Source organism: Herpailurus yagouaroundi, unplaced genomic scaffold (assembly GCF_014898765.1).
Source record: "Herpailurus yagouaroundi ecotype Mexico unplaced genomic scaffold, PumYag 159, whole genome shotgun sequence".
In the NCBI taxonomy this organism is placed as follows: Eukaryota; Metazoa; Chordata; class Mammalia; order Carnivora; family Felidae; genus Herpailurus; species Herpailurus yagouaroundi.
In genome coordinates, this window is record NW_024412400.1 from 20,556,613 (window position 1) to 20,583,637 (window position 27,025).

At 42.5% G+C, this 27,025-nt stretch overlaps 1 protein-coding gene across 4 annotated transcripts in view; it reads left to right on the plus strand.

The window, feature by feature from the left end:
* ZNF385D (zinc finger protein 385D) overlaps positions 1 to 27,025 on the plus strand; it is a 901,583-nt gene that overhangs the window by 592,139 nt on the left and 282,419 nt on the right. Inside the window, exon 1 of one of the 4 annotated variants that reach the window (XM_040480082.1) lies at positions 1,787 to 2,110. The exons of 1 other annotated variant lie outside the window; for it this stretch is intronic. In XM_040480082.1, coding sequence (XP_040336016.1) covers positions 2,089 to 2,110 — 22 coding nt within the window. In that variant the 5' untranslated portion in view covers positions 1,787 to 2,088. Of the gene's footprint in view, positions 1 to 1,786; positions 2,111 to 2,816; positions 2,945 to 3,969; positions 4,001 to 27,025 lie in introns of those variants that run through there. 2 more of the 4 variants (XM_040480084.1, XM_040480083.1) reach the window with 2 other exon arrangements.

A 27,025-nucleotide genomic window follows, 5' to 3' on the forward strand; every position in this document is an offset into this window, starting at 1 on the left:
TGCATCTTCTAACTACAGGAACAGAAAAGGACCAAAAACTGTAGCATTAAACTACAGTGCCCCCTAGCCCATGTAGGAGGTCAGGACAGTTCATGAGCTTCATGAATAAGCTCTACCACAGATGGTTCTTTTGCCTGAGGGAAGGACCATTAATTGTACTTTTGGATGATTTCCATCTGTCCAAAAGGAAAAACACTTACGTGTTTCCCTCAGTAGTTTCCTGTAACGTTCTTTTTATTTCTAATTTTTAAAAAGGAGCAAAAAAGTATTCTTTACTATTTGCATTTTCTTGCTCCAAACTGCTTTCAATGAAGAGTGTTTCTAAAAAAAAAGAATCACTGGATTTATCCTAAGACTCGTGGTAATGTTTCTGATTTAGAGATGATTACCATTCGCATTTACAAAATTCTTTATAATCCATCGCAAGAGGGGATATGGGTCATAGTGCTTTTTTCACAGAGAGGAAACAGGGGGTTTAGCTTCTTTGCGAGATTGCACAGCAAACTGCCATTATGAGCTCCAGCCCACCAGTTCCAATATGCATTAAACCCACAAACAGAGACAGGATTGTGCAAAGAAAGACCACGGATTATTTTAATATCACACCGTAGAAATATTTGCTACCATGGCTTATAAAAACCTGTATTGAAAATAGATCAATTGCATCCTTCTATAAGCTGTAGTTCTTTTGTTATCTCCAGCTCTTAATTTTATAGATTTTTGTAGAAAATTTTAAGTTTCGATAGTTCTGTAGGTAAATTGGATGCCAAAGTGATGAGTCCTTAGGAAACTGAACGTATTTTATGGGTTTATTTTCCATGCTGAGCATTTCAGTATTAATCAGCACCGCTTTCAGGGATTTCTTTCTAACATCCTTTTCTATGTAAGATAAGGACTGCAATTCATTAGACCATTGGAGGAGCCAGAGGCTTTGCTAAGCTTTGCCTTTCTTGACGGCTCCTCTCAAATCTAACGCGAGTTTGTGTGCGCTTGTGTGTGGGTGTGTCTATATTATCCTGGTGACCAGACTTGAATGATGACACAATCTTGGTTGTCTTTCAGGCTAAATTGTCTCTCCTCTTTGGGGGTCAAAGATCATTTCAGCTTCAGTATCCTTTCTACTACCTACTATGGGAAGCAGCAAATGTGATCTTGTGAAACTGAGGGGTGACTTTTATCACGTTATTTTTCTTTACATTTCTCTATCAACCTCGCTCAGAATATACTCAAGAAATAAAAATAACTCTTCCCCAACTACTAGGTTTCTTTGATCTGGTCATTTCTAAGGGAAAACCTCCATGACCCTAGCAATGGACCCTTGAATGTTTTTGTTTTTGTTTTTGTTTTTGTTTTCTCTTAGGCAGAAACATCACAAGCAACAAACCCTCAAGCCCACAGCAAAGAGAATGCAGACACAGGACACCATTCCTTTCCCCCCGCTGCTTTTTTAACTTAGGGTGGCAGGCTAAATTTTGGCGAGAATGATGGCATTCGTGGGAGGGGCGGGATAAAAGTGTGTTGTCTAATTACACGTTAATGGCAGAACTCGCCTTAACCTCTTCCCCTCCCGCGCCGTGGTGAATTTCCCCCGTGTGCTCCCTCGTGGATCCGGAGACCCTGCTCTCTTTAAGAGAGCCTCCCGCGCCCCTCACTCCGCCCCCTCCCAGGTCTCTGGGCTCGTCAAAGCTTCCCGAGAGCCATGGTTGGTCCAGGCAGGCAATCGGAGCACCTCATGGAGCCGCTGCTAACCGGGGGTGGGGTGCGGTGGGGTGGGGGGGTCTGTTTGTAGTACTCTCAGTCCTGATGTCACAGGCGCGGCAAGGACATCGCAAGGAGGAGTCGGATTACAGTAAGGATGGGCAGTGCAGCAGGCAGCCGGAGCGCACGCTCCAGCCGCCGGGGATCGTAGCCCGGGAGAGGCAGCCTGCAAGGCGCTCATCCCGCGGAAGAGGCACGCTGGGCGCTCGCTGCTCTCCACGCCGGGGACGTTTCCACCGAATGTAGCATGAAACGGCTCTGTTCTGCGTGTCAGCCTTGGGGACGAGCTGATGCTGAAGACGCCGCGGTGGGGTTCCAGCTGTCTGATTAATGAGAAACATAATGTATTTTGGTGAGTGTTACCTCTGATGATGTAATTCTGGGGGTGGCCGGCTCTTCACCAGGGCAGACGAGCCTTTAAAAAAAAAAATCTTTAAGCCGCGAGAATATATTACGTTAAATCTACCTCCAGTTGGCAAGTGGAGGACCAAGCTGGTGCAGCCTTCAAAGCTTCCTTTGTGCTACAATTGGGGCTGTTTATTAGTCGTGTGTGAGTTTAAGTTGGAAAAGAAAAGAAACAGGGTGGGGGTGGATAAACTTTGGCTTGATATCGTCTGCATGAAGTTGGCTTTTTAGCTAGGTGAAGGAGAAATGGTGCGGCGTGGGAAGTCATGAGCTAACTCAATGGAATGTAAAACTAAGTTCCTGTACTATGGATGCTGTGAAATCTTAGTCAATACCAGCGTTTCATTAAGCATTTTGGTTTTTCCCGAATTCTGAGCCAAAAAGGAAAAACATTCTTTGGTGTGCAGGGGTTGAGCAGCTGAGGACGCTCCTCTATACCATCCCATTTTCCTTTTGGCTAGAACAGCAATCGCACAAAACGCATAGTATTTCAAACCTTTAGAGGTCTCGAAGCTGTTAAATATTTCTGCAGTTTCTGTGCCACGGTGGAACCCTCCCTTAAGATTTTCAGCCCAGCTGCCCTGCATTTCCAGAAAACATGTTGAGGCTTAGATCTGGACTACCAGGGGAGCACTGTAAGCGGGCTTGGAGCTGTGCGTTCGCACTGTAAGGCTGCAACTTACTGCTGGGAGAGAAGGCACAACCCCTTCACTGAATAAGAAGCCGCCAAGGATTGGGACTGAATATCCTTTCCTCCTCCCCGAAGTTATGCTTTCCTTCTGTAAGTTCTATCCCGCGTCATCATCTGAGGGCATCTATCTGATATTAAAAGGATTGTGAGAACAGCTGGAGAGGGGCCAGGCAAGGATTCCAAGATGCAAATGCTCTGGGGTGATTTCTTGGTTGGCTTTAAATCTGAGACCTAGAGTCTTTTTTCAGATTAAGGAGGTGTTTAAATAAACTTGTGTTGGGGGAGTGTTAGTTTCTTGGGCATTTATTTCTGTGTGTACTATTTGCTTTGTTTTGTTTTCTTCAGACTTTGAAACATTTGTGAAAGTACGGGAGGAACACGAGTTGTAAAAGCTGAATGCCTTTAGTTGTCTTGACAGCCGTTTTGATTTCCCTATAATTTGTGTCATATTAGGAAAGAAGTCTTAAAAATAACTAAAATTGATGTGGAAGAAACAATCCTCATTTCAGAGCCACATTTAAGATGAATCCAGAGTTAAACAACACTTCTTTCCAGGGGTACTGTTGGAGGTGGTCAAGCTTGTTTATTGGCAATTGATAAAACAGCAAGTGTGTATCATGAATATATTTTTGATAACTGGAAAATCTTGGAGACGTAATCTGTCCTTTGGACAAAATAAAATTTCAGCATCTAATGCTACTGAGGGAAAGGAAGTAGGTTATAATTTTAAGTGTTTAGCCTCTTGCAACAATTCTTTATGTGATGATGGCGAGCATGGAGGTTAGCCAGAGGAGTTGCATAGTCTAAAAGTACTGGTCAGTGGCCATCCATGCTGTACGAGATTATCATGTAGCTGCTGGAGAAATGTTCACTGGGCTAGCTCATGTTAACTGTAGGCTCGTCCAGCTGTCTCATAAAGCTGGGTGATTCACAGGGCAATTAGTTTCACCGTGTAATGCAAGTTTTTAATGGTACAAATTGAAATGTGATGTCCTACTTCGGATGAAACTATACTCTTTGGAAGGCAAAGCTAAAGTTGCCCTCTGTGTCATGAATGTGGTTCCGTCTTACCAGGATTCCGGCATGAGATACGTTTTTCTATTCCTGGAGGAAACCGTGTGGATTCAGGAATGCCGTTGATTTCAGGTTAGGCTATGCAGCCCCTCTCACAGGCAGTTCAGAGCTCCGAGAGCCCACCTGTCCCTAATAAAATGCCTGGTAAAAGAGGTAGGGCAAGAGGAATTGAGCAGAACAATCCAGGCAGTTTCAAGATTCAGTAACATGCTGATGTTTGCAAATGCCTCAGACTGTGTATATTTGTGTATATGTGTGTGTGCGTGTGTATTTGTGCGTTTGTGTGTATCTATATATTTCCAACATTTTAGCTATTTCGGATAGTTTTTCAAAACAATACTTTCACTTTGTAGTTTGGTTGCCCTTTACTTTCTTCTTCAATTTTGAACTGAGTCAGGGAGGACATAGGCAAAGAAAAAGTGGGGCTGCCTTCGTGGGCTTTTCTGGGGATTTGTGGGAATGGAGTGGAGGCGTCAGAAGACTTGTATTTGCATCTCTGGCAGGGAGTGATGAAGAGCATGGCGATGCTGTAACACCAGGGAAACTGATATGCAAGCAGGGTATTTATTTCCCTTATAAATAATCTAATTTGTCAGTGTTGCTCGACACCCCCCTTCAAATATAACTGAAGAATCACTGCCTACCTGCTTTCTTTCGCCTTAAGTACTGGACAGTTGCCGCCTCCCCTTGCTCAGTTGGCGTCTGTCCTGTGTGTGCAAGTTGGTGGGATATGTAATAGTTCCATTTCTCAAGAATAGCTCATGTTTTGAGTGTGCCGTCTCAGACTTGCAAGACTAATGGGCCCTTTTAATGACTTAAGCCTCACTCTTACCTCCTATTGAAATTTTAGTGCAGCGTTTTCAATAATTGTGCCTTTGCACTTACTGTGCAGTGATTTAAGAGTTTGCTGTTCAGTCACCGTGGATACTTTTGTTACTTATGCTATCGATCTTGCATTCATTACTTGGAGTTAAAAATAAGGCTCACATAGGAGAAAGAAGCAAGGAAGATCCCAGTCAGCAACCCGATTGGGATTACAGTAAAAGCCGGGGAAAATAATAAATAGTTCTGAAATTCCCTCCCCACCCCCATAAATATTTTACATAGTTAAAAATTACATGTGCCAAGGATGAATAGCCATTAATAATTTATCCAGAAATAAAAGCAAAGCAGCTGGGAGGCTTCTCCTCAGATTAAGGAAGAGAGGCTGTGGGTGGTTGTCAGTACAACAGACCTGAGCTGCTGGGTTACAGTTTGGTTAAGAGGAGTGTGCTGGTATGAAGGGCATGTTCCTTGCTTGAGTGCATCCTGGCTATTTGTCAGAGCCTGGCAGAAGGTTGTAACCATGTACTCTCTCCAGCTCTAAGCACCGTATGTCTGAATCATCTCCCCTTTCCATCTGGCCCACCACATTTCTCCACTACCGGAGTGGTGAGTCGTTGCCAGTGGTCATGTCAACCTCACAAATTGCCCATGGTTGGCCAGAGAGGTGCTGTGTCTGAACCCTTTGCCATCAGGGGAGAAAATGGGAGGCTGAATGCACTCAGGAAATTCTGTGTGGCTGAAACAAAAGATGTTTTTAGGCCTGAGTCAACCAGATGGAGACTCTGGGGGAGCTTACAGCCAATGAGAGGCTGGGGCTGGCTCCATGAGAATGCTCTGGAGAAAGGAAATAATACACCTGAAACAAATGAGCAGAACTGAGAGACAAATATTAGAGCCCCCTCAACGGTGTATTGAGGAAACCTGGGGAAAAGGGCGAACACAATCCACAAAGTGTGAAAGGGCTGTTCAAGTTCAGCCTGGCGTTCGTTGTGGATCAGCTGTCTTCCTTAAAATGCCTGAGAAAAATAGGAAAAGTTACTTAGTGGTATGCTGATTATTACAAGAAATACTTGATTGAGGAAGCTTGTAATACAACAGCTAGGGGTAAAAAAAAAAAAAAAAAAAACAAAAAACTAGTAGGAAAATTATAGACCAGAAGCCTATTTCCCCCCCGGCCTAGAATAGACACATTTGTATATTGTCATAAGAAGGACTTTTGTTTTTCCCCTGGGAGGTTGAGAACATTCTCACGTCAGCATTTACACTTTTGGTTGTGGCCGGACCATCAAGTTTCACCTCTAAAGCAGTATGTTAGGAAAACAGTTAAGCAGCAAGGTTATGGGGAAGGAAATGAGCAGAAAACAGCAGGCAGCAGAGAAAAACATTCCTCTTTTTTTCATGTTTTCAGTAGAAACATTTAACTCATCCTAATTAGTTTGTACTGAGTGATCTGTTATGGGGAATTAGGTCCACTAGAGTCTTTCTAAACACTCTGGAGGTGTTTCTATCTTCCTGAGGTTGACAGGAGGAGAGAATAACTCAGGAAGGCACTTGTTACTGTAGACTCCCCTTTTTAAAGCGTGAAGTCATTGCCATTATGTTTTATTACAAATGAATCTAAATGACATGCAGTAAATTACTACATAACGGGGATGGAGAACATGACAGGTGAATCCTGTCAGAAGGGATCATATGTAGGAACCACAAACCGAACAGAACTTGGAAACCCATTAAGATTTCTTCCTCAAGACAGGGTCTCTTTTAAATTCATACGAAGCCCTTATTTTAAGGAAACGGATTCCAAATTTGATCAATATGCCAGTAACATGGAATCCTTATTACACTCTTAAATTTTAAGCAAAAAAAATATTTTTAAGGACTTTATTAGTTGCTGTAATTATATGGAAATGAGATGGGTTTATTTAAGGGATAAGTTCCAAAATTCATGAGATAATGACGGCTTGCAAAGTTACCATTTTGTGGGTGGCATAATTGTTCCAAAAAACAAATGAAAAATTTAAATTAGTGGTTTCTGACTTCCATTTCAGAAGATTTGGTCACAGCTGTTTTTGACTAAAACCTCCCCTGATAAGACAAAATGCATTGGCCTGTGTGTGTGTGTGTGTGTGTGTGTGTGTGTGTGTATTTCACACTGGAGCATCAAAAGGTGCCTTTTTACAGTAAACATCCAAATTTCTTTCTGCATTCACATCTTGTATGTTTTCCCAAATCTTTTCACATCATTTAAAAGGTAAAACATTAAGTATTGGTTTAACAAGATGGATATTAAACTCTTTTTTTAGCACAGCTGGCTTCAAGTTTAACAACCATTATATACATTAGAGGTTTTAAAAATCAAGTCATGAGGATAATTTTTAAGCCTTTTTCTGCTTAAGAGAGAGTGATGCTTGTATAAGCAGAAACCTGTCTCTACTTTGACCTTGAGAAAGAGACGTTTCCATTTGTATTACACTATGAAAAACATGTCAAAAAACAACAAAGGTCATAGCAGCTGCCCTCTCTTTCTCTCTGACTCTCTTTTAAAAAAGCCATTACATATCATTTCCCACAAAGATTAGTTTTGCCACAGAATTTCACACATGATTGGTGGCATTAAGAGAAAATACAGCATGAGAGGTGGCTAGAAATATCAAAGCTTAAAGTGGTTGAGATCATGCTTGAACCAAATTGCTAGTGTTGAAAATAGGAAGACGCTTTGCTCTGTCACAGCGTTAAAATCGTTATGAGGCAGCTGGAAGTCGGGCTTCATGGCATGTGAGCTTCAGGTTCACACAGCTTTTAAAATCTAGGGTATTTCCGAAACCCTCTTGACTCCGAAACCTGAAATGCACACGAACCTCCATCAGAGCCCTGGAGGGGATGCGCTGAGCCCCGAACCCCTTCTCCTTGTCTGCCTTTCAGTTTTCTCTTTTTTCTAGCCTGGCAGTATCCCATTTCTGTAAGAAAGGAGAACAGAGAAGAGTAACCTGGGCAAGGTCAGGAGGGAGACCCAGGTGTCAGGCCTGGAGCTCTGAGCAAATGCTGCCCGCCCCAAAGCACCACTGTACCTGGTGGGAGGGGAGGGCTGTGGGGCGGGAGTAGGTTTGGTTGGCTCCAAGTTCTTTTACAGGATGAATCACGTTCGATGCGTATCCTCAGCAGCCTGTTTAGCTCAGTGCCAGGCACATAGGTGTTGATCGTGCATGACTGAGTGAGTTGGAGAATTAGGGAGGAGCCAATTCCACTTCCTCAGCCGATCCTTTAAGGCTGATGTTCCCTATGAAAACTGGTCCATGTGTGTTGACAAACACTCTTCTTGGCTCCTGAAACATTTTAGCTGCCTTTTTCTTGTTTTTTTTTTTTTTTTTTTAATCTTTAAAGGTAAGGACTAGTCCTTAGAAATCCGATCTGAAAATAAATGTAAGGAGTTCTACAATCTTTTTTCACTTCCTTCTTCATAGAACTCTGCAGTGTAAAGAGTAACATATCTATAGAATATTAAGACCAGTGTACAAAAATGTCTGAAGAATACCTGAAACCATCATAGGAGATGGTAGAATTGCACTTTGTTTTCCGTTCGCTTGATCACAACTTCGGTTCTCAGCTTTACTTGGCTTCAGGGAGTTTGCCCCAGATGTTGACGTCCTCTTGCCACGGGCTAGATAGGCAGGACTGCCCGCTATGTGCAAGTAACCAAAACGTCCAGAAGGCCACCAGTTTTGAAGATCATTTGTGAAAGCTGAAGAAAATGGAGATCGTTTGGACTACTATTTGCAAGGCTTTTGCAAAAATGTGCTTCACACTTACCTTTTTCATATTCATGTGTTTTGGTGGTGAGAGAAAGTGCTTGTGGCAGATTGCCCTGAGGATAAAAGTGCCACATGCATGTAAACGTACTTTGATAAACATCATCCCCTACACCTACATCGTGATTTGTATTTCTCAAAATGCATCAATACTATGCTTTTTTTTTTCAATCCTTAAAATGACCCATTGCAGGAGGTAGATAAAATATAATTATTTCTATTTTGAGATGAGGAATTTGAGCCTCCAGTGACTGAAAGAACATTCTCAAGGTCACACAGCCAGTAAACGTTAAGGCCAAGACTCCAATTTGGTCCTTCAGAGTCTTACTTCGGTGCTCTTTACTCTTTACAGAGGAGTAGAGGGGAATATTTCTTATGAATGGAGGATTACTTGTAATAATAATGCTAGGAAAAAATATTCCAGCTGATAGGCTAAAGAAATGAATACAAAAGATTGGGAAATAAGATATATTTGTGTGTTGACTTTGAAAAATCAAAAGTAATAACAGAAGCCTGACATAATTCATATTTTTTTTTATTCTGTCTTGTTTCTTGTGTCAAATAATTACTAAGAAACACAAGTAGAATATTAGATTAGAATACTAATCGGCCTCAGGCAGGACCCGGCTTTCTCCACTGCCTCTGTTTTTTCCAAGGCAGCATCAGATACTAAGGCTTGTATTAATTGTACAGCTGTATATTCCTGCTGTGTCACTATTTAACTCAATGCTTACAAAAAGAAAAATTCCAAGTCATTTGTGCTCCAGACTCTTTGATGTTTACAGTGACACCATCTCCAATGTTTGGGTGTTCAAGATGGAACCCCAGCCTGGTCTTTGTTCTGTGACTGATAAAGAGAAACAAACAGCCTGTGAGAATTTAGCTGCTCCCCTTACTGCCTCTGTATTCTTGGGCAAGTCACCTCACATTTGTGATATCCAGGTTTTTGTAAAAGAAGAATAATGATAATGTGTTTCCCACAGTTCTATTTTGAGGACTAAAATATACAAGGCATATAAAAGTGCCAGGCCCCAGGAAGTACATGGTAAGCCGCCAGTAAAATGTGATTCTTCCCTACTTTTTTCCCCCTCTGTATCCAACCAATATACAAATGTATAAAATTGAAAAAAAAAAAGGGTTTATATCTCTTGGGGTCAAATCAGAAGACAGGAACCATGCTAACTAATTCACAAAGAAGGACTTTAATGCAGGTGGTTTGTTCTATGGATGATAGAATTGCTGGGAAGCCACATGGGGGCTGGTGAGGCAACCCAGAGATTAGCAATAGCAAGAAACTAGTAGTTGTAAGATGGAAGGACAAGAGACGTGGTCCCGAAGGCCAGGGCCCGGGGTCTCCTGGTGGGAGCTGGAGTCGTGGCAGACCTAAGACGTTGGAGGTAGAAGGACTCGACCTTAGGCATAGAGAGAAGTACCCTGGCTTCTCCCTTTTGCCCACCCTCCAGTACGCTGCCTTTGCCCCTCATTGGTGGAATCGAACCAGAGGCCAGGCAGCGTGGGCACTGCACCCTGCAGGTGTCAGCTCCTGGGCAGTCCAGGGAAAGTTCAGGAAATAGACCTCAGGGTAAACTGGCCAAGGACCTGGAAAGAGATCTTACACCTGATAGGAGTGGCAGTTTAAATGTGACAGTGTCTCTGGAAGAACATCTCAATTTTCAGCCAGAGGTTTGGTTAGGGGACATACAAGTAAGAGGGAAAAGAATAGAGCTGAAGAGCTTTCAGCAGTCCCCACCAATCCCCAGGTTTCTGTACCTACTTTGTCACTTTCTGGTTCTGTGATGGTGGCCAAATTAGTAAATCTGTCTCTGCGTCCACTTTTTCATTTATACAGTGGGTTATAGAGTCTGTCTGACAGCGAGGTTCAATGAGTTGTTGAATGCAAGCTTCACAATATGCAAAGCACCATGTGAATGGGCCTTGTTATGAGGACGTGAAAAACCAAGTGGATTAGAAAGAGTGGAGCTTGGAAAAATAGCAGCTTGGAAATACATGTTCAGCTATGCAGTTTAGCATTCCAGCAGAGATCTCTGAGTGCACTGAGAAAGGGAACATTTGTGGGGCGCCTGGGTGGCGCAGTCGGTTAAGCGTCCGACTTCAGCCAGGTCACGATCTCGCGGTCCGGGAGTTCGAGCCCCGCGTCGGTCGGGCTCTGGGCTGATGGCCCAGAGCCTGGAGCCTGTTTCCAATTCTGTGTCTCCCTCTCTCTCTGCCCCTCCCCTGTTCATGCTCTGTCTCTCTCTGTCCCAAAAATAAATAAACGTTGAAAAAAAAATTAAAAAAAAAAAAAAAAAGTAAAAAAGAAAGGGAACATTTGGATACATCCTCACATAGCCCCTTGCATGGTGGGGTCAGAGGTACCTGTGAGGCCATATATAATCGGTTCTTTGTTATTATTCTATAACAAAGGGAAATTGCAGGAGCAAAGGCAGGGGAGAGAAAGCGAGCTGGGCAGGAAACCCTCCGTAAAGATTCTCTACCCCCATATTCCTTCCTGTCCAAGACTCTAACGGGAATAGACACGTTGAAAGCTGAGGGAGTTTATTAATAGTTGCTTGGGAAGGGAAGAGGGATTTGATATCGATTTTTACCTGTTCTTCTATGTGTTGCTGGACTTTTAAAGACTGATTTCTTTGGCTGACTGGCCCTGCTATTAAAAACAAAACAAAACAAAACAAAAAAACCTAAGGCAAAACATTCTGCCCTTCCCGTATGGCATTATTAGCATTTCTCTCAAAGCCTTCTTGTAAAACCTGCGACAGTTCATAACTTATGGTGCCCTTGTTTAGAGGCATCACCACAGTGACTGCTGGGGAGCATTGTCCTTGCAGGGCACGATGCACGACACAGAAGGCAGGTGGTTACCACCAGGTGTTTCACTTAGCTGCTCTGAGTGATGGTGAGACATACCTTAGACGGCTATGGTGATTCTTAGGAGTGTGTCCTAAGGTTATCAGTTAGAAGGTGTTTTAGAAGGCAGCTTGTTTAAAATATATATGTATTTTTTTTCTTTTTTTTTTTTTAAAGTTCAAGATCCTATACACTAACCTTCTGGTAAACTTCTTCTCCTCCTCCTCCTCCTCCTCCTCCTCCTCCTCCTCCTTCTCCTTCTCCATGGTGTCTTGGGTTTTCCTCACTTTAAAATGCTTAATAAGTAAGAAAGTTATAGTGAGAAGCCCAAGGCATGGAATTGACGGACCTCTTGGTTTCCTGAGAGTGTTTCCCAACTCCTGTTAATGGAGAGCAGTCCTGGTGCTGACAGGTGATGGGGCAGTACTGACAGAGAAGGGGGCTTAACAGCCTGAGTGCCTGCTTTGTGCCAGGCGCTGGCGTGACTTAATTCATTGCACCTCACCACCATCCTTAAGAGATGATCAGTGGATCTAGGTCCTGGCTGCACAGGGGCACCTGGGTGGCTCAGTTGGTCAAGCGTCCGACTTCGGCTCAGGTCATGATCTCATGGTTCATGAGTTGGAGCCCCATGTCAGGCTCTGGGCTGACAGCTCAGAGCCTGGAGCCTGCTTTGGATTCTGTGTCTCCCTCTCTCTCTGCCACTCTGCCGCTCACATACTCTGTCTCTCTCTCTCTCTCTCTCTCTCTCTCAAAAATAAATAAACATTAAATCCTGGCTGCACAATGGAATCCCGTGGGGAAATTCTGAATAGATGCTATTGTCAAGGCCTACCACAATCCGTAAATCTACTTCTATGGGGATGGAGCCTGGGCATCTGCATTTTCTTTTAAAATGCCCAGGTTGATTCTGAAGGACAGCCAGAATTGAAAATCACTGAGATGTGTAATTTTAACCACTTTGCAGAGCAAGTCCTGTATGCTAGGAGTTCCCAGCTTGCCCCAACTCACCCTGGCAGCCAGGTCAGGAATTCATCCCAAGTCCACCTGACTCCGAAGCCTGTGTTCTTTCTCCCTCCACATGCTGACTCACTCCCCTTAGGGAGATCATCCCGTGGCCTCAAGTCCGGGCCCGATTGCCGCCATCTTGGGCTGCTCCCTTGCTTCCAGGGTGGAAGTCCCTAGAAATGGGCCCCCTCCTTTCTACCTGGGGTTCTTTATGGCGCTGGCACCCAAATCAGGTTCAGTGCAAGAGGAGTCGATTCAGAATCACAGTCGGTATGGTTCTGGAAAGAATTTTAGAACTCTGCTTCTCAAAATTGAACGTTCATGCACATCACCTGAGGATCAGAGTAAAATGCAGCTCTTGATTCAGTAGGTGTGGTTGTGGCCTGTGATTCCGCCTTTCTAACAAGCTGTCAGTGCTGCTGGTCCACCAACCACACTCTAAGTAATACGGCTTTAGAGATCATATATCTGAGCTACAGCTTTCTGCAGACAGGGGGACTCAGGTCTAAGTGTCTCACCTCAATCTCCCTATTTCTTTCTTTTTTTTTTAATGTTCATTTATTTTTGATAGAGTGCATGCAGGGGAGGGGTAGAAAGAGGGGGACAGAGGATCCAAGTGGGCTTCGGGTTGGCAGCAAACCACGAGATCATGACCGGAGCTGAAGTTGGATGCTCTACGGACCAAACCCCCGGGTGCCACTATACCTCCTTATTTTTTTCCTACAGGATACTGTATGGCCCATGGTGTGAGTTCCAAGTCAGGTGACCAACCATCCTACTTTGCCTGCCGCTGAGGGGGTTCCCAAGATGTGGGCTTTGGGTGCTGACACTGAGAAAGTCTCATGCAGACTGTGATGAATTGATCACCCTAGTTTCAGTAGATCAACACGCAAGACCAAGTTCCCCAGGGAGAACTTGGGCAAGTAACTTGATCTCTTTGAGCCTCAGTTTCCCTCTCTGTGAAGCGGAAATAATAATTGATACTGCCTAGAATAATTGTAGGTATTAAACTAGGTGGTGCATATAAAGCACTCGACACATTGTCTCTTTGAGCCTCAGTTTTCCTCTCTGTGAAGTGGAAACGATAAATAATACTGCCCAGAATAATTGTAGAAATTAGGTGCTGCGTGTAAGGCACTTGACATGCTGTCACAATGTTCATTCTCACTAAATGCTGGCTGTGCCTATTACCTGGAATTCAGAGACTGACTCAGCACTCCCCTTCATTACTGAAAAGAAGAAATACCCCAAAGGTCAAGCGTGAGTGCTCACGGATCATCTCTTGTACCATCTGTGTGCAGAGAGGGCAGCTTGTAAATCACGTCCTGCCCTGAGGTCTGACGGGCAAGCGGGGGTGAAGCATTCTCCGTTCAGGATATGGTTTGCCAACCCTGAATATCAGCGCCAATGCTTTTTATTTGCTGTTTAGGGAATGAAAGGCCTGGCTAAGGCCCGTCCACCTTGGGACATTCTGAACTGGCCCCTGGTGTTCCTGTCGACCTTGTTCATCCATTAGTGTTTCCCTGAGCCCTGTAACAACTTATGAGGGCAGCTGCCGCTAATGACTGTGCCTTCCATCTCCTGACCTGTCATTGTGTTTACAATCGATATCCTTCAAAAAACACACACCAACAGATAAGGCAGCACCCACACCACGCTTTCTACTAAAATGGCCCACGGAGAGGGAAAAATAAAGACCTCTAACGCGCACGCTTCCTAGCACAGAGCCTGGCACACGGACACTGGATTCGTTAAGTGTTTATTGAGTGCAGTGCCAGGCTGGGGGCATCCCTCTTTAGTGCCGGTCAATTTCTCGTAGAGACGGGAGGGGCCGCTTCCTCGTGTGCAGTGGGCTGGTGTTGAGTGCACGAGGCTGGCTTTGCCAGTCCTTACCTAGGAAAAGCCATTTCACTCACCTCCTGTCAAATGCCATCAGCTTATCAGAACACTTAGTGTGCCAAATATGTGACTATTATGTGTGAGGCAAGGTGCGCTTTTGTTTTCCTCTTGTGACTCGTAAGTGGGGCTGCTACAAGCAGCAAATTATTGCACGGTAGGGGTTACCAGGCCTGAACTGCAGCCGACTAGCATTTTAGACAAGAAGACAAACGAACAGCAGAGCAGAAGCTATTCTTGCTTTCCTCCAGCGTGACGTGCAATTGCAGAAAGGGCCCTACATTTTCACGTGTATACATTTTAGAGGAAAAATTGGCAGATTTTGTCTCTGGTCTCATCTCTGCTTACTTGTAGTCAGACCCTCATCCCATTCTAAAAGGGCATTAAACCTAGGGAATCAAAGTGCCCATTTCATAGACAGGAAAGTAGAGGCCAAGTGATTAGTAAATGCGCGTATCTGGCCAGGACCAATGCCCAGACTAAAAATTAAAACCCAGGTCTTGATTCAGTGGTGCCAATTTGGATGAATTGTCCGGGACCTCAGCTTCCAAAGCTTCCAAGTCAGTAGATTGGATAAAGACCAGTCACCCTACCTCACAAGGCAGCGCTGGTAACTACTAAAAATAGTCCAGGTTTTTTAAATGCTTAGTGCCTGCCATCACTGCTCTAAGTATACCCCCTTAACTCATCCTCATAGCATCCCTGTGATGGAAGATGATCACAATGCCTATTTTACAGATGAGGAAACAGAGCTACAGAGAGGTCAGGTAATGAGAGTAGAGTAAGTGGCTGAGCTGAGGCATACCTAACATGTCTGGCTCCCCAGCACCGGCCCCACCATCCTGTGCTGTGTGACCTTGAGTAAATCTCAGCCTCTGAAAACCAAAGCCCAGGAGCATAGTCTCACTATTCAGACTGAGCAGCAGGTTTCTGAAGCAGGCAAAAAAACCAAACCAAAACAAAACAAAAAACCTAACAAGCTAATCAGCCAACTAGCAAAACTCCTCTTGGTTTGCATGTCAAGCAGCCACCCGGTGGTGGGGCTGAGGCCAAGATCAAGGAAAAATTCCCGGTCCCTTCCAGAAAGTCTGCCTAAGGGCAGGACATAGGAAATCTTGTTCATAGAACATGTAACACCAGTCCTACTCGTGCTGCAAAATCAAGGCTTATAAATAATGCCATCACAATGACAACTGGCTTCTATGTGCTGGGAAAAAGGCTATGCCCTTTCCCTGTGTGTTTGTGCCTGATAGAGGGACCACACTCTTGCAAATGGAACGGTCTATTTCCTTTCTCACGGACTTCTTCCTGGGTACATCATGCAATGTGCCATGCATGGGGTGATCTTTTTTTTTTTTTTTTTACATCAGTTAATATCTGAACTTATTTTAGGTCCATGGAGCACCAGGAAACTGAAAGAGACAGTGAATTCTTTTTATACCCATAAGAGAATATTTGCTATCTTATTTGAAAAAAGTAATACATGCACAATTTTTTAAATAGAACATTATAAAAGGGTAAATAGTGAAAACTTAATCTTCCTTCATTCTTGTGCACTTTCTTACATTTGAGAGGCTAAATTCAATGGAAGGTGGGGAGAGGGGATGGGGGAAATATTGAAGGTGGTCAGGAGGTAAAAACTTCCAGTTATAAGATAATTAAGTCCCGGGGATGTAATGTAAAGTATGGTGACTATAGTTAATACTGTATTGTATATTTTAGGGTTGCTAAGGGAAGAGATCTTAAAGGTTCTCATCATAAGAAAAGAAATTGAAACTATGTGAGGTGATGGATGTTAACTAAATTTATTGAGGTCATTTCTCAATAAGTACATATATTAGGTCATTATGTTGTATGCCTTAAACTTATATAATGTTATATGTCAATTACATCTCAATAAAACTGAAAAAAATAAATTCTATGGATGGGCATATGTGTATACCCACCCTCTTATTTTTATATGGAATGGAAACATACCACGAACCTTGTTTTGCATATTGCTTTCTTTAGTATATTTGATGTTTCTCATTCCCTTTATTGTATAGCTGCATAGTATTCTAATACAGGAACATATTGTGATTTATTTTACTGGCCCTTTTAAAAGAGAAATAACTTCTTTCCACTCTTTTACTGATAAAAGCAATGAATATCATTGTGCATACATAACTTTTTGTGTGCATGAACACACATATATATAGGGTAAATTCTCAAAAGTAGAATTTATGGGGCAAGGCATACTAAAATCTCATGGGTGTTGCCAAAGTGCCCCATGGAAAGTTTTTACTGATTGATTTCTACATATATTTCTAAAATTAAAGAGGAGAATAACTCCTTTCTAAGTGGTAAACTATTTATGTGAACACCGCCTCGCAGACTTCTCAAATGTGGGTTCTCAGACTGAAACAAAATGAAATGGCTTTCTCCTGTTTTGTCCTTGCTTTTTGCATAATTTCATATTTCAGTATTTTTTCTTCTGTCCCTAACCCCATGTTTTTCTTTGACTTTTTCAGCATCTCTATTTACAACATATTAAGCTTAGAAATAATCTGGAATGTCTGTAGCATGTTTCTATGGTAAAAATGCCACAGTTATTTAAAAAACAAAATCCAAACAGTGATTATGGTTACCATTTATTGAGCTCTTTAGTTCTTTACAAACCTCAGCTCATTCCCTAAAGTAATGATATCATTTTAATGAACTAGATGTCATTCTGTCTACTTTACAAAAGAAGAAAGATGTGTTTAAAGGTTTAGTTTCTTGTCCCCAAAACAGATTGAAAATGGCAGGCAAAGGATTCAAGCCCAAGACCATCCAGCTGGACATCTGGCGTGTCAAAATGCTGATACCACCCTTTGGTATTTTCTGTCCAACGTACTACTGTGAGCCACTTCTGTAGAATCTTGATAGGAGGGGACATTTATATAAAGCGGAGGTTCTCATTTTCCCTGTCCTTGCTATTGAAGAGTCCTACGGATGATCACAGCAATTCCTGCTAAAACGTAGACAATGCTAAGAGCCTTATCCTGCGGTAGGGGACCTGTGGAGAGAAAGGCAGCCAATCCTCTTTTCTCTCTTCTGTTGAAGAGATGGTCTCCTTTGTTACCTGCTGTCTCTTTGGGCCATCCAAGCAGTCCCCAGTGTTGTCAAAGCCAATGAAAATTAAATGAAGGAAGTCAGTAAAATTCAGGAATGCTGTGCAGAACTTACTGTCTAGTGTCCTAATTTATGTCCCCTCTGTTCACCGAGCTGTTTGGAGTTCTCTCCAATCCTGGTGACCACACAAACCTTGTGCAACATGCAGAAGAAGCATCTCACGAATCTAGATGGCAGCTTGAGATCTCATCTGACATCCTACATTTATAAGTGAGAAGAAGGAAGAGAACAGGTATAACTACTTACTTACCCCAAACAGTCGGTAGTGAGTGGTGGAGCTGGGCTACCTAGAATTGCGATCTACTGGTTTCCTTCCAGTAGTTTGTTCTTCTTGGGATGGAAGGGAGATGCTCATTGTCTCATTTTTTTTCTTCAAAACAAATCTGGGAGATGGGCATTTTATAGATGAGGAAATGGAGATTAACTTACTTCCCCAATGTTATATAAAAGGTGCGAGAGTCCAGGGTTGAATCCAGGCTCTATTCCTTCTCTTTGCCTCCTGGACGCAAGGCTCCGGTCTGTCATTGTGTGCATTAGGTTTAAACGTGAATTTCTCAGGGTCTCAATGAGTTCAGAGATTCCTCCCAGCCTTAAAATTCTTGGATCCTGCAATAGCTTTGGGGATGAAAGGGTAGTACTCGTTGGAGCAATAAATCACTGCAGCCCACACAAGTCCCAAATGCATGAGCAAGTGTCCCTCATTCTATCCCTCACTGTCTGCAGAGCACATCATTTATCTTTGTGGGAACTGCTATAATCGTCCCTAATGGGTTTCCTGACTTGATTCTTTTATGCTTCCAATTCAGCCAACATTTTGTTATCCCAAGGCATAGCCATAGCCATGATACCCCGTAACACACACACATACTTAAATGCCTCCAGTGATTCCTGTGTCCTCATACAGAGCTTCCAAACTGCTTATCCCAGGTGGTCAGTACTGTCCAGGTTTTGGCCCCAGTTTACCATGCAGGTTCATTTTTACACAACTACCCTTATCTCATCTTAAGCTCTGTAGAATCCCTCCCTGCTTCTTAAACCTTTTGAGACTTTGCCTCACTTTGTCCTTCCACCTGATACATGGTTTATTTTTGCCTCTGTGTCTCCAAGACTCTAACCCATCCATTATCTTTTTCACTCTTACTCTTTTCTGTCCTTTAAACACTTAGTGTAAAAGCATAATCTTAGGAATTCTTCAAGGAGGTCCACTGCAAATGTACCTCCTTAAGGAAGACCATTGAATTCTTTACAAAAGCAGTAAACACCCTCTTTGAATTTCCGTGTCTGGTGTTGCCAAAACCTACCTGAACAACAGCTTGGAGTGCTCGAAAATTCTGTTTCCTGTTCCCCTCTCTAGATTTACTGGATCAGAATCTTTAGGGATAGAGCCCAAGAATCAGTATTTTCAAAAGCTACCTCCAAATTTAGTATCACAAGATGGTTGTCACTCCATAAATAAAGCTATAAATCCAATGCAATCACTTTTAAAATAACAGGATTTAATTGTGAACTGGGGGAAAAAATGGTACTACAATTTACCTGAAAGAAAAACCTAAGGAAACGCTCCAGGAAATTATGAAGAAAGAGTGGTCTAACAGGAGAGCTTACCTAAATTACATCATAAAACGATAATAATTAAATTGTTTGGCCCTACATAATAGGTAATAAAAAACAGATTAGAATATCTAGAAGTAAACCTCAATACTTATGTATATAGAGACTCAGGCTATGATAAAAATGACATTTCAATTCATCACTGCAAACAGTAACTATTGACTAAAATGGTGTGGGTACACCTGGATGAATATTTACACAAATAAATAAAGTGGATTCCTATTCCACCTCTTACACCAAAATAATTTACGGATTGAACAAAGATTCAAACATAAAAACTGACGCCATAAATTTATAGAAGGCAGCCTGAGTGAATAAATTTACACTCTGGCAATGGAAAAGGTTTTTGTAATCAGGACACAAACCCAAAACTATAAAGTGGGGAGATGATAAGTCTAATTGCATAAAATTAATAACTTGTGTTTGGGAAAAACTAAGTTAAAAATGATGAAATTGGAAAATTATTTAAACACCAGTGTCAGACAAATGACTACTTTTTTTAATTAACAAAGAGCTTATAAGAATCACTAAGAAAAGACAAACCATATTACAAGAAATATATATTGCCTGTGAAAATAAAGAACTGCATTCAATTTCACTCATCATTAACAAAATATACATGAAAATAATGGGATATATGTTATATACATATATGTGTGTGTATGTATATATATATATATATATATATATATATATATATATATATAGTCCTTCACTTACCAGATTGATGAATATTTACAAGTTGACAAATTTTTAAAAATTGGGTGTGGGAGAAGCCACTGTTATACACAGTGGTGTGTAAAGGAATAAATTTTTGCAAACTCTACACAAGATGAAGTGATAATATTTATATATGCATATCTTTATAGCATGTACTCTCTGCCCTAGCAGGTTTTTTTTTTTTTTACTAGAAATATGCTTTATATTCCCAAAAAGGTCACGCACATAAATGATTAAGGATGTTGAATGCAATGTTGGTTTTTAAAGCACAAACTAGAAACAACAAAAATGAACATCAGTAGGGGAGACATTAAATAAACTTATGGTACATTCAAAATGTTGGAATGTTGCAGCCATGAAAAAAAATGGGTGTATCTTTATGTCGTGATATGGAAAACACCGAGAATTTAACACCAGTAAAAGGGGGCTCAGATATGTAAAGAGAAATCCCCAAAGAAATCCCTTTGGGAGTAACAATTTAAGAAGGTTCTTGAATAGCTATACTGATTTATCCATATGCATTTCCAAAAGGAGTCATAAGAAATCATTAGCAGTTGTTACATTTGGACAGGGTTTATGCTTTTTAAGTCATTTTGTGTGAATAGAATGCTCCACTGTGCTAAGGGTTCATGTCTGTTGTACTGACATCTTTATACCCAGCATGAGGACAATGCCTGGCCATCAGAGGTGCTCGGTCACTATCTGTGGAAGAATTGCTTTATTTATTTTTTTTTCTTTCATCAAGGGTAACCTGTCATTGGAATATGAGCCACTTTGGTTGTTGTTGTTCTCTTGTTTACATTTCTCTGCAGTAACGAGGATGATACGTGTATTAGCCAAGGATAATAAATATATTGGTATAAATATAGGTAAAAGCTTCCTTTGTGGTTCAGATGCTCAGGCAGCCTTTGAGAGCAGCACTAGTGTTTCGTCGTCTCCCCTTTGGGGGAACTGTCTCTCAGATAGCAAGACAAATGTTTGTGGTTGGGAATCGTCCCTGTTTTCAGGCTTCAGGCCTTGGCCAATAGAGTCCCCTCTCGCACAGTGCTGAGAAGTGATTTAAGTCCCGTGTTCTCTCGTCAGGTCGCCTGGTTTTAAGTCCCATTTCTTGTGCCTGTAAGCTTAGTGAACCAGGCCAGTTTCTTCACAGGGCTGTTGTTAAGTTAGAGAATGTGTGTAATGTGCATAATACAGTCTTGTAGAGTAGCAGTTTGTCATCTAGCATGGAGGCACATAGCTGGTGAATGATTACTGAATGAATGGAGAACAGAGAAACAGAAGAAGCAGCTCCTGCTTTCTGAAGGGAGACCTGAGGCAGGATACGCCCGCATCTTAGCTCAGGAGGGAGTACCATGAAAAATCTTCTGGTGATTTACTCAAACTGAATGTACAGTTAATCCCTTCTAGCTACAAGATCTTCCTGTCCATTTCTTGTTCCTCAGCCCAGTCACTGACGGGTGCGGTGCCTCAGCGGTATCACGAATGGCGTCATTGCTTGGGTTATTTAGGCACTTCCTCTATATTGCTGTGGCTTTCTGGGCCATTGCTGTCCTTTTAAGCCTCCCTTGTTTTCCTTTTGTGCCAGGATTTCCCACCCAGTCAACTCAGGACTAGATTCTGAGAGAATACAGAAACCCAGATGGTAAGGCACTGGGAGAGCCCAAGATCTTATTTTTAAAGTACTTTGGGGGAGAGAGAAGCTTCCATCCCACTGGAGTTCCTCAGACTTGACAAGATTGCCAAAGTCCTTGAGTCACACTGTCTTCCACTACTTGTGGAAATGACAGTTTTATCTTCAAATACAGTGAAGTGGGAAGATAATCCATTTTCACTGTGGTTTATAAGATAAGTGTTGCCTCTTCTTAATTTTAAAATAGCTTGAGTGAAGGCCTTTTAGCCAACAAGGAACAAACTCATATTTAAATAAATATGCCTTAGGGGCGCCTGGGTGGTGCAGTCGGTTAAGCGTCCGACTTCAGCCAGGTCACGATCTCGCGGTCCGTGAGTTCGAGCCCCGCGTCGGGCTCTGGGCTGATGGCTCAGAGCCTGGAGCCTGTTTCCGATTCTGTGTCTCCCTCTCTCTCTGCCCCTCCCCTGTTCATGCTCTGTCTCTCTCTGTCCCAAAAATAAATAAACGTTGAAAAAAAAATTTAAAAAAAAATAATAATAAATAAATATGCCTTAATGAGCATTTAGCTTTTAGGGTTTTCTTGCTTTAAAATTCTTACCGTTGATGCGTCTTTATACCTCAAGAGGTAAGGCATACCTGGATACCTATAACTTTGATTTTTACCATCAGTGAGACCAGAATGGTAGAAGATCTCTTGCTCACCCCTCCTGAATCATTACCAGAGAGAGTGACTTGGCATGGAATGAAACAGAATTTCTATTTCTGCACTCAGAACAGAGGCAGTATAGAGCAGTAATTAAGAACATAGGCAATGAAGACATTCTGCCATTTTATTAGTAGAACCCTCACATACACTCAGTTCAGCCGTGTCCCAGGCACCGTTCTAGACACTAAGGGTGAATCCGTGAACAAAACAAAGACCTTTTCCCTTGAAGAATTAACATTTTCATGGGAAGAGACAGATATTAAGCAACAACAACAAAAAATAATTAATAAATTAAGTATACTATATTTTAGAATAAATTAGGCTCTATGGGGGGCAAATGTAATTTAAGAGAGATCCAGCATGGCACTGGAAGGGTGGGCTGGCTTGAGGGAGTGGACCTTGTTATGGAGGTCATATCTGAGCCCAAATTTGAATGCACTGAATCCCTCCTCTGCCACTGACTAGCTGAGTAGGTCAGGGGCCCCTGACCACACAGGCTGAGTTCTCTCACTTGTAAAGTTGGCAAAAATGTGTCTTACTGTGTGGTGGGAACTAAATGTTCAAACCCCAGTAAAGCAACGGATTTATAGCAGAATCTCAGCAAGCTGTAGGGTTTTTATTATTTGTTTTATTCCTATTCTTTCAGGTAGTCTAAACTTTTGTCTTACAAAGAAAGTAAAATAGTTTTTAATTGAAAAAAAAATTTTTTTAAGTGGCTATGTGCCTTGTGGTGATGTTGTATCTGCATTGAGCCTCTGTGACTTGGTAAAACTTTGGATTTTTTTTTCCTCCTGTACATGGAGCCTGAGAAAGATGCTGGTTGGGTGGGCATCTGATCTTTTCTTCCTTTTATCTTATATAATATCGGGGAAACCACCTAGGCCCTAACCTGAGCAGGCTAGATATGAGGTGTCAAAGGAGAAGATAACACACGGCTGGGTAGACAGCAGGGTGAGCCATGATTGCGTGGGCCTGGGAAGCTAGCCAGGGGCAGCAGGTCAGAGACCCACACTGTCCAAAAGATACGGCAAGCTCACAAGAGTTTCTTGAGTGGTGGAGAGGACGACAAGAAAATCTGGTGAATGGGGCTGACTACACTATAGGTTTGGAGATAGTTCGGGTTACTTGAAGCTTTTAGAACCTTTGTTCGGTGCCAGCAGGCTTCAGAGCTGGTTGGAAAGCTGATGAAAAGGATCTGATGTTCTTGGTATGGAGGTTGGCAAGAGAATCTAGTTCATATCAGGGGACAGGAGATGGAGGAGGTTTGAAGCGTGAGGCACAGAATCCTGATGGGCCCCAGGAGGGGTGGGGTGAGGAAAATCAAAGCTGCATCTGAGAGGCCACAGTGGCCTCCAAGCCTTCCCCTGCTTACCTGGGAGCAAGACAGAGTTCTAAGCTGCTCAAGGAAGAGGGGCCCAGGTGCCTGATAGGTAACCCTCGGCCTGCTTTATGGTGCCATTGTATTTTCTGCCTCAGAGAGACATAGACGGAAAGGCAGAGCAAACAGATAGGGTCTAAGCATGGGATGGTTGGAAGCATTGTTTTTCAAGGGTAAAGGGAGAGGGAGGGAGAGAGAGGAAGAGGGCTGTGTATGCCTATTATCCGAAAACATCTATCGTGCACACACTGTGGTGTCTAAGGAGAAGCCTTTATCCAGAGTTGCTTGCAGATTGGCACAGCCACAGGGGAGTGAACCGCTATTGTACAGGATGTCTGTTAGAAACAGGGAGTTTGCTGGGGGCGGCCATTGACTTAGATTACTTGTCCCCTTTGGGGACCAGGCGCCACCCCTGCTGCCCTGCTGTTTGTTTGCAAATATCTCCTGAAGATGGGACACTATTACAGTTCAGACATAAAATGCCAGGCTGGGCTCCAGATTCCATGCTGATCTTTATAAAATCCAGTTGAGAGGCTTTGTGTATTTATAAACTCCTCTTTTCCGTAAAGTGTAACATTTCACTTGCATAACTTAAAATAGTCTGAATTAATATTACTATCATTGCTAAGGGATTTAAGGATCAAAAGTATTTTGAAATAAATTAGGTACTCTCCAAAATAGGATTTTCTTGTCCTCATTTTTATTATAAAAACCTCAAAGAAAGTCAAGGCACAAGAAAATTATTTCTTTTTATTTAAAGATGGGCATTTTCCTGTTATTGTGAAGTCTTTTTTAGGATATGCCAACTTTTGGTACTGTCTTCTCTGGATTCTTTCTTTTTATAAGAAATATAAAACTTCCTTCCCATGGAAGTTTCAGACCACCAAGAGACAGGGCCCATCCAAAGGATTTGAGTTGCTCTTTCTTCCTACACAATAAAATGCCCAAACATGCTCAGATCTTACCCACTCTGCTTCAACTCTCTGCTTCAAGGTGGAAATCTTGAATTCTCCACTGGTTCTAGGTACTGGAGCAAGAGGAGTGCCAACACCGGCTGAGGTCTTGTAGGGGACCTTAAGCAACCATTTAGCAATAGAGAAGAGTTGTGCGCGCCCCTTTCCAGGAATATAGATGACAGGTTATGTTTATATTTAAGCTCTGCTCATCAGAAAAAATTCGATCGCAACTTTCTCACGATAATGAAAGATATGTTAAAAAGAAAAAAAAAAAAGGAATTCTAAGCAAAGCCTGTCATTCATCAGATGGGCATATGCTAAGTATGCCCCCTCAATCGTGAAGTTCATCTTAGAGGAAAAAGAGACAAATAATTTCATGGTTCTGACAGGGATTTTTTTTTTTTTTTTTTTTTTTGGTCACCATTTGGAAATCTTCTTGAGAATTTCCTCTTCCTTCCTTATCCCAAAATAGAAAGTCTGCAAATTAAATATCACGGGACTCATGAGGTAAACATACTCTTAACACATCCAGTCAGAAATCCGTGCTAAAATTATAGCTCTACGGTAGGAAAGGGACCTTGATGATTTCTCCAGGTCAGTGCTCTCAAAGTGGAGCACACAGCAGAATCACCCAGAGGACTTATTCAACACAGATTTCTGGGCCTCACCTCCAGAGCTTCTGATTCAGTAGGTATGAGGTAGGGCCTGGGAATTTGAGTTTATGAGTCTCTAGGTGATGCTGGTGCTCCGGGTCTAAGGAACACACTTTAAGGATCACTCTTCTAAGCCAGGGGTTCTCAATCGTGGCTGCACATTTGAATCCCTGGGGGAGTTTTAAAAACTACAATACCCAGGCCACACTTCTAACCAGTTTAAATTAGATTCTCTGAAGGTGAGAACTAGGCATCAGTATTTTTTTTCAAGATCCCAGGTGATCCCAATGTGCAGCTAACCACTGCGTGTGAAATACCACTCTTCTAGCTAGGTCCATCCTTCTTTCTTTCTTTCTTTCTTTCTTTCTTTTTTTCTTTCTTTCCTTCTTTCTTTTTTTTTTTTCAACTTTTTTAAAATTTATTTTTGGGACAGAGAGAGACAGAGCATGAACCGGGGAGGGGCAGAGAGAGAGGGAGACACAGAATCGGAAACAGGCTCCAGGCTCTGAGCCATCAGCCCAGAGCCTGACGCGGGGCTCGAACTCACGGACCGCGAGATCGTGACCTGGCTGAAGTCGGACACTTAATCGACTGCGCCACCCAGGCGCCCCCGTACTTCTTTCTTTTAAATGAAACAGTGCAGCCCCAAGGAAGTAAAATCAGTCAGGGTCATGCAGCTAGTTATGAGAAAAAGTTCTCCTGAACAGCTAGTTATGAGAAAAAGTACCCAGGGTACTTTTACTACGTGGCACTTCTTTACCAGTATGCCTGGATTTAAAATTAAGCGACAGGTGCATAATGTGACCTCTGCATAAGAGGCACCCGAGATCCTGGTAAGATGGAGTCTGACTCAGCAGGTCTAGGGTGCAGTCCGCGAGTCTGCGTTTCTAACAAGCCCCCAGGTTTGGTATGTGCAGCTGGTTCACAGACCGCACTTTGAGTACTGAGGTTGAAAGGGGCTGTATTAGCATTTTGAAATGGAAAAGCGATAAAAACCATGACCCCAAAGACAAGATAATAGCGACGGCAAGGAACATTGGCACATCTTAAGCAACTGCATTAGACCAACTTGTAGCCTTTTAAAATAATTTTCCTTCATTAATTTTTTAAGTTAAAATTTTAATAATTTAAAAAATTTTAACCCTCTGCTGAAAATATAGTTTACAGGTAAGAAAAAAAGGAAGAATTGGAGTCAACTAACTTCCACAATGCTACTTGATTTTATTTTATTTTTTTTAATTTTTTTTTCAACGTTTATTTATTTTTGGGACAGAGAGAGACAGAGCATGAACGGGGGAGGGGCAGAGAGAGAGGGAGACACAGAATCGGAAGCAGGCTCCGAGCCATCAGCCCAGAGCCTGACGCGGGGCTCGAACTCACGGACTGCGAGATCGTGACCTGGCTGAAGTCGGACGCTTAACCGACTGCGCCACCCAGGCGCCCCGCTACTTGATTTTAAAATTGGTCCACTTGTGGGCGCCTGGGTGGCTCAGTAGGTTCAGCATCCGACTTCAGCTCAGGTCATGATCTCACAGTTCATGGGTTCGAGCCCATGGTGCGTGGGTTAGCGTCAGGCTCTGTGCTGACAGCTCAGAGCCTGGAGCCTGCTTGGGATTCTGTGTCTCTCTCTCTGTCTCTGCCCCTCCCCCGCTCACACACTGTCTCTCAAAAATAAACAAATATTTACAAAAATTGAAAATAAAGTCAGTCTAATTGTTTTTCAGTTCTGGTTGAACATTCCCAAATCATGTTGGGAAGTAATACTTTAATTGTGGTAGTTTTTCCTCTTTCCTGATTTCATAGTTAGGACAAGGTAGTATAGCATCCGTTTATGACTTTGGCTTCCGGAATTAGAATATCTGGGCTCAAGTCCAAGGCTTTGCTACTGAC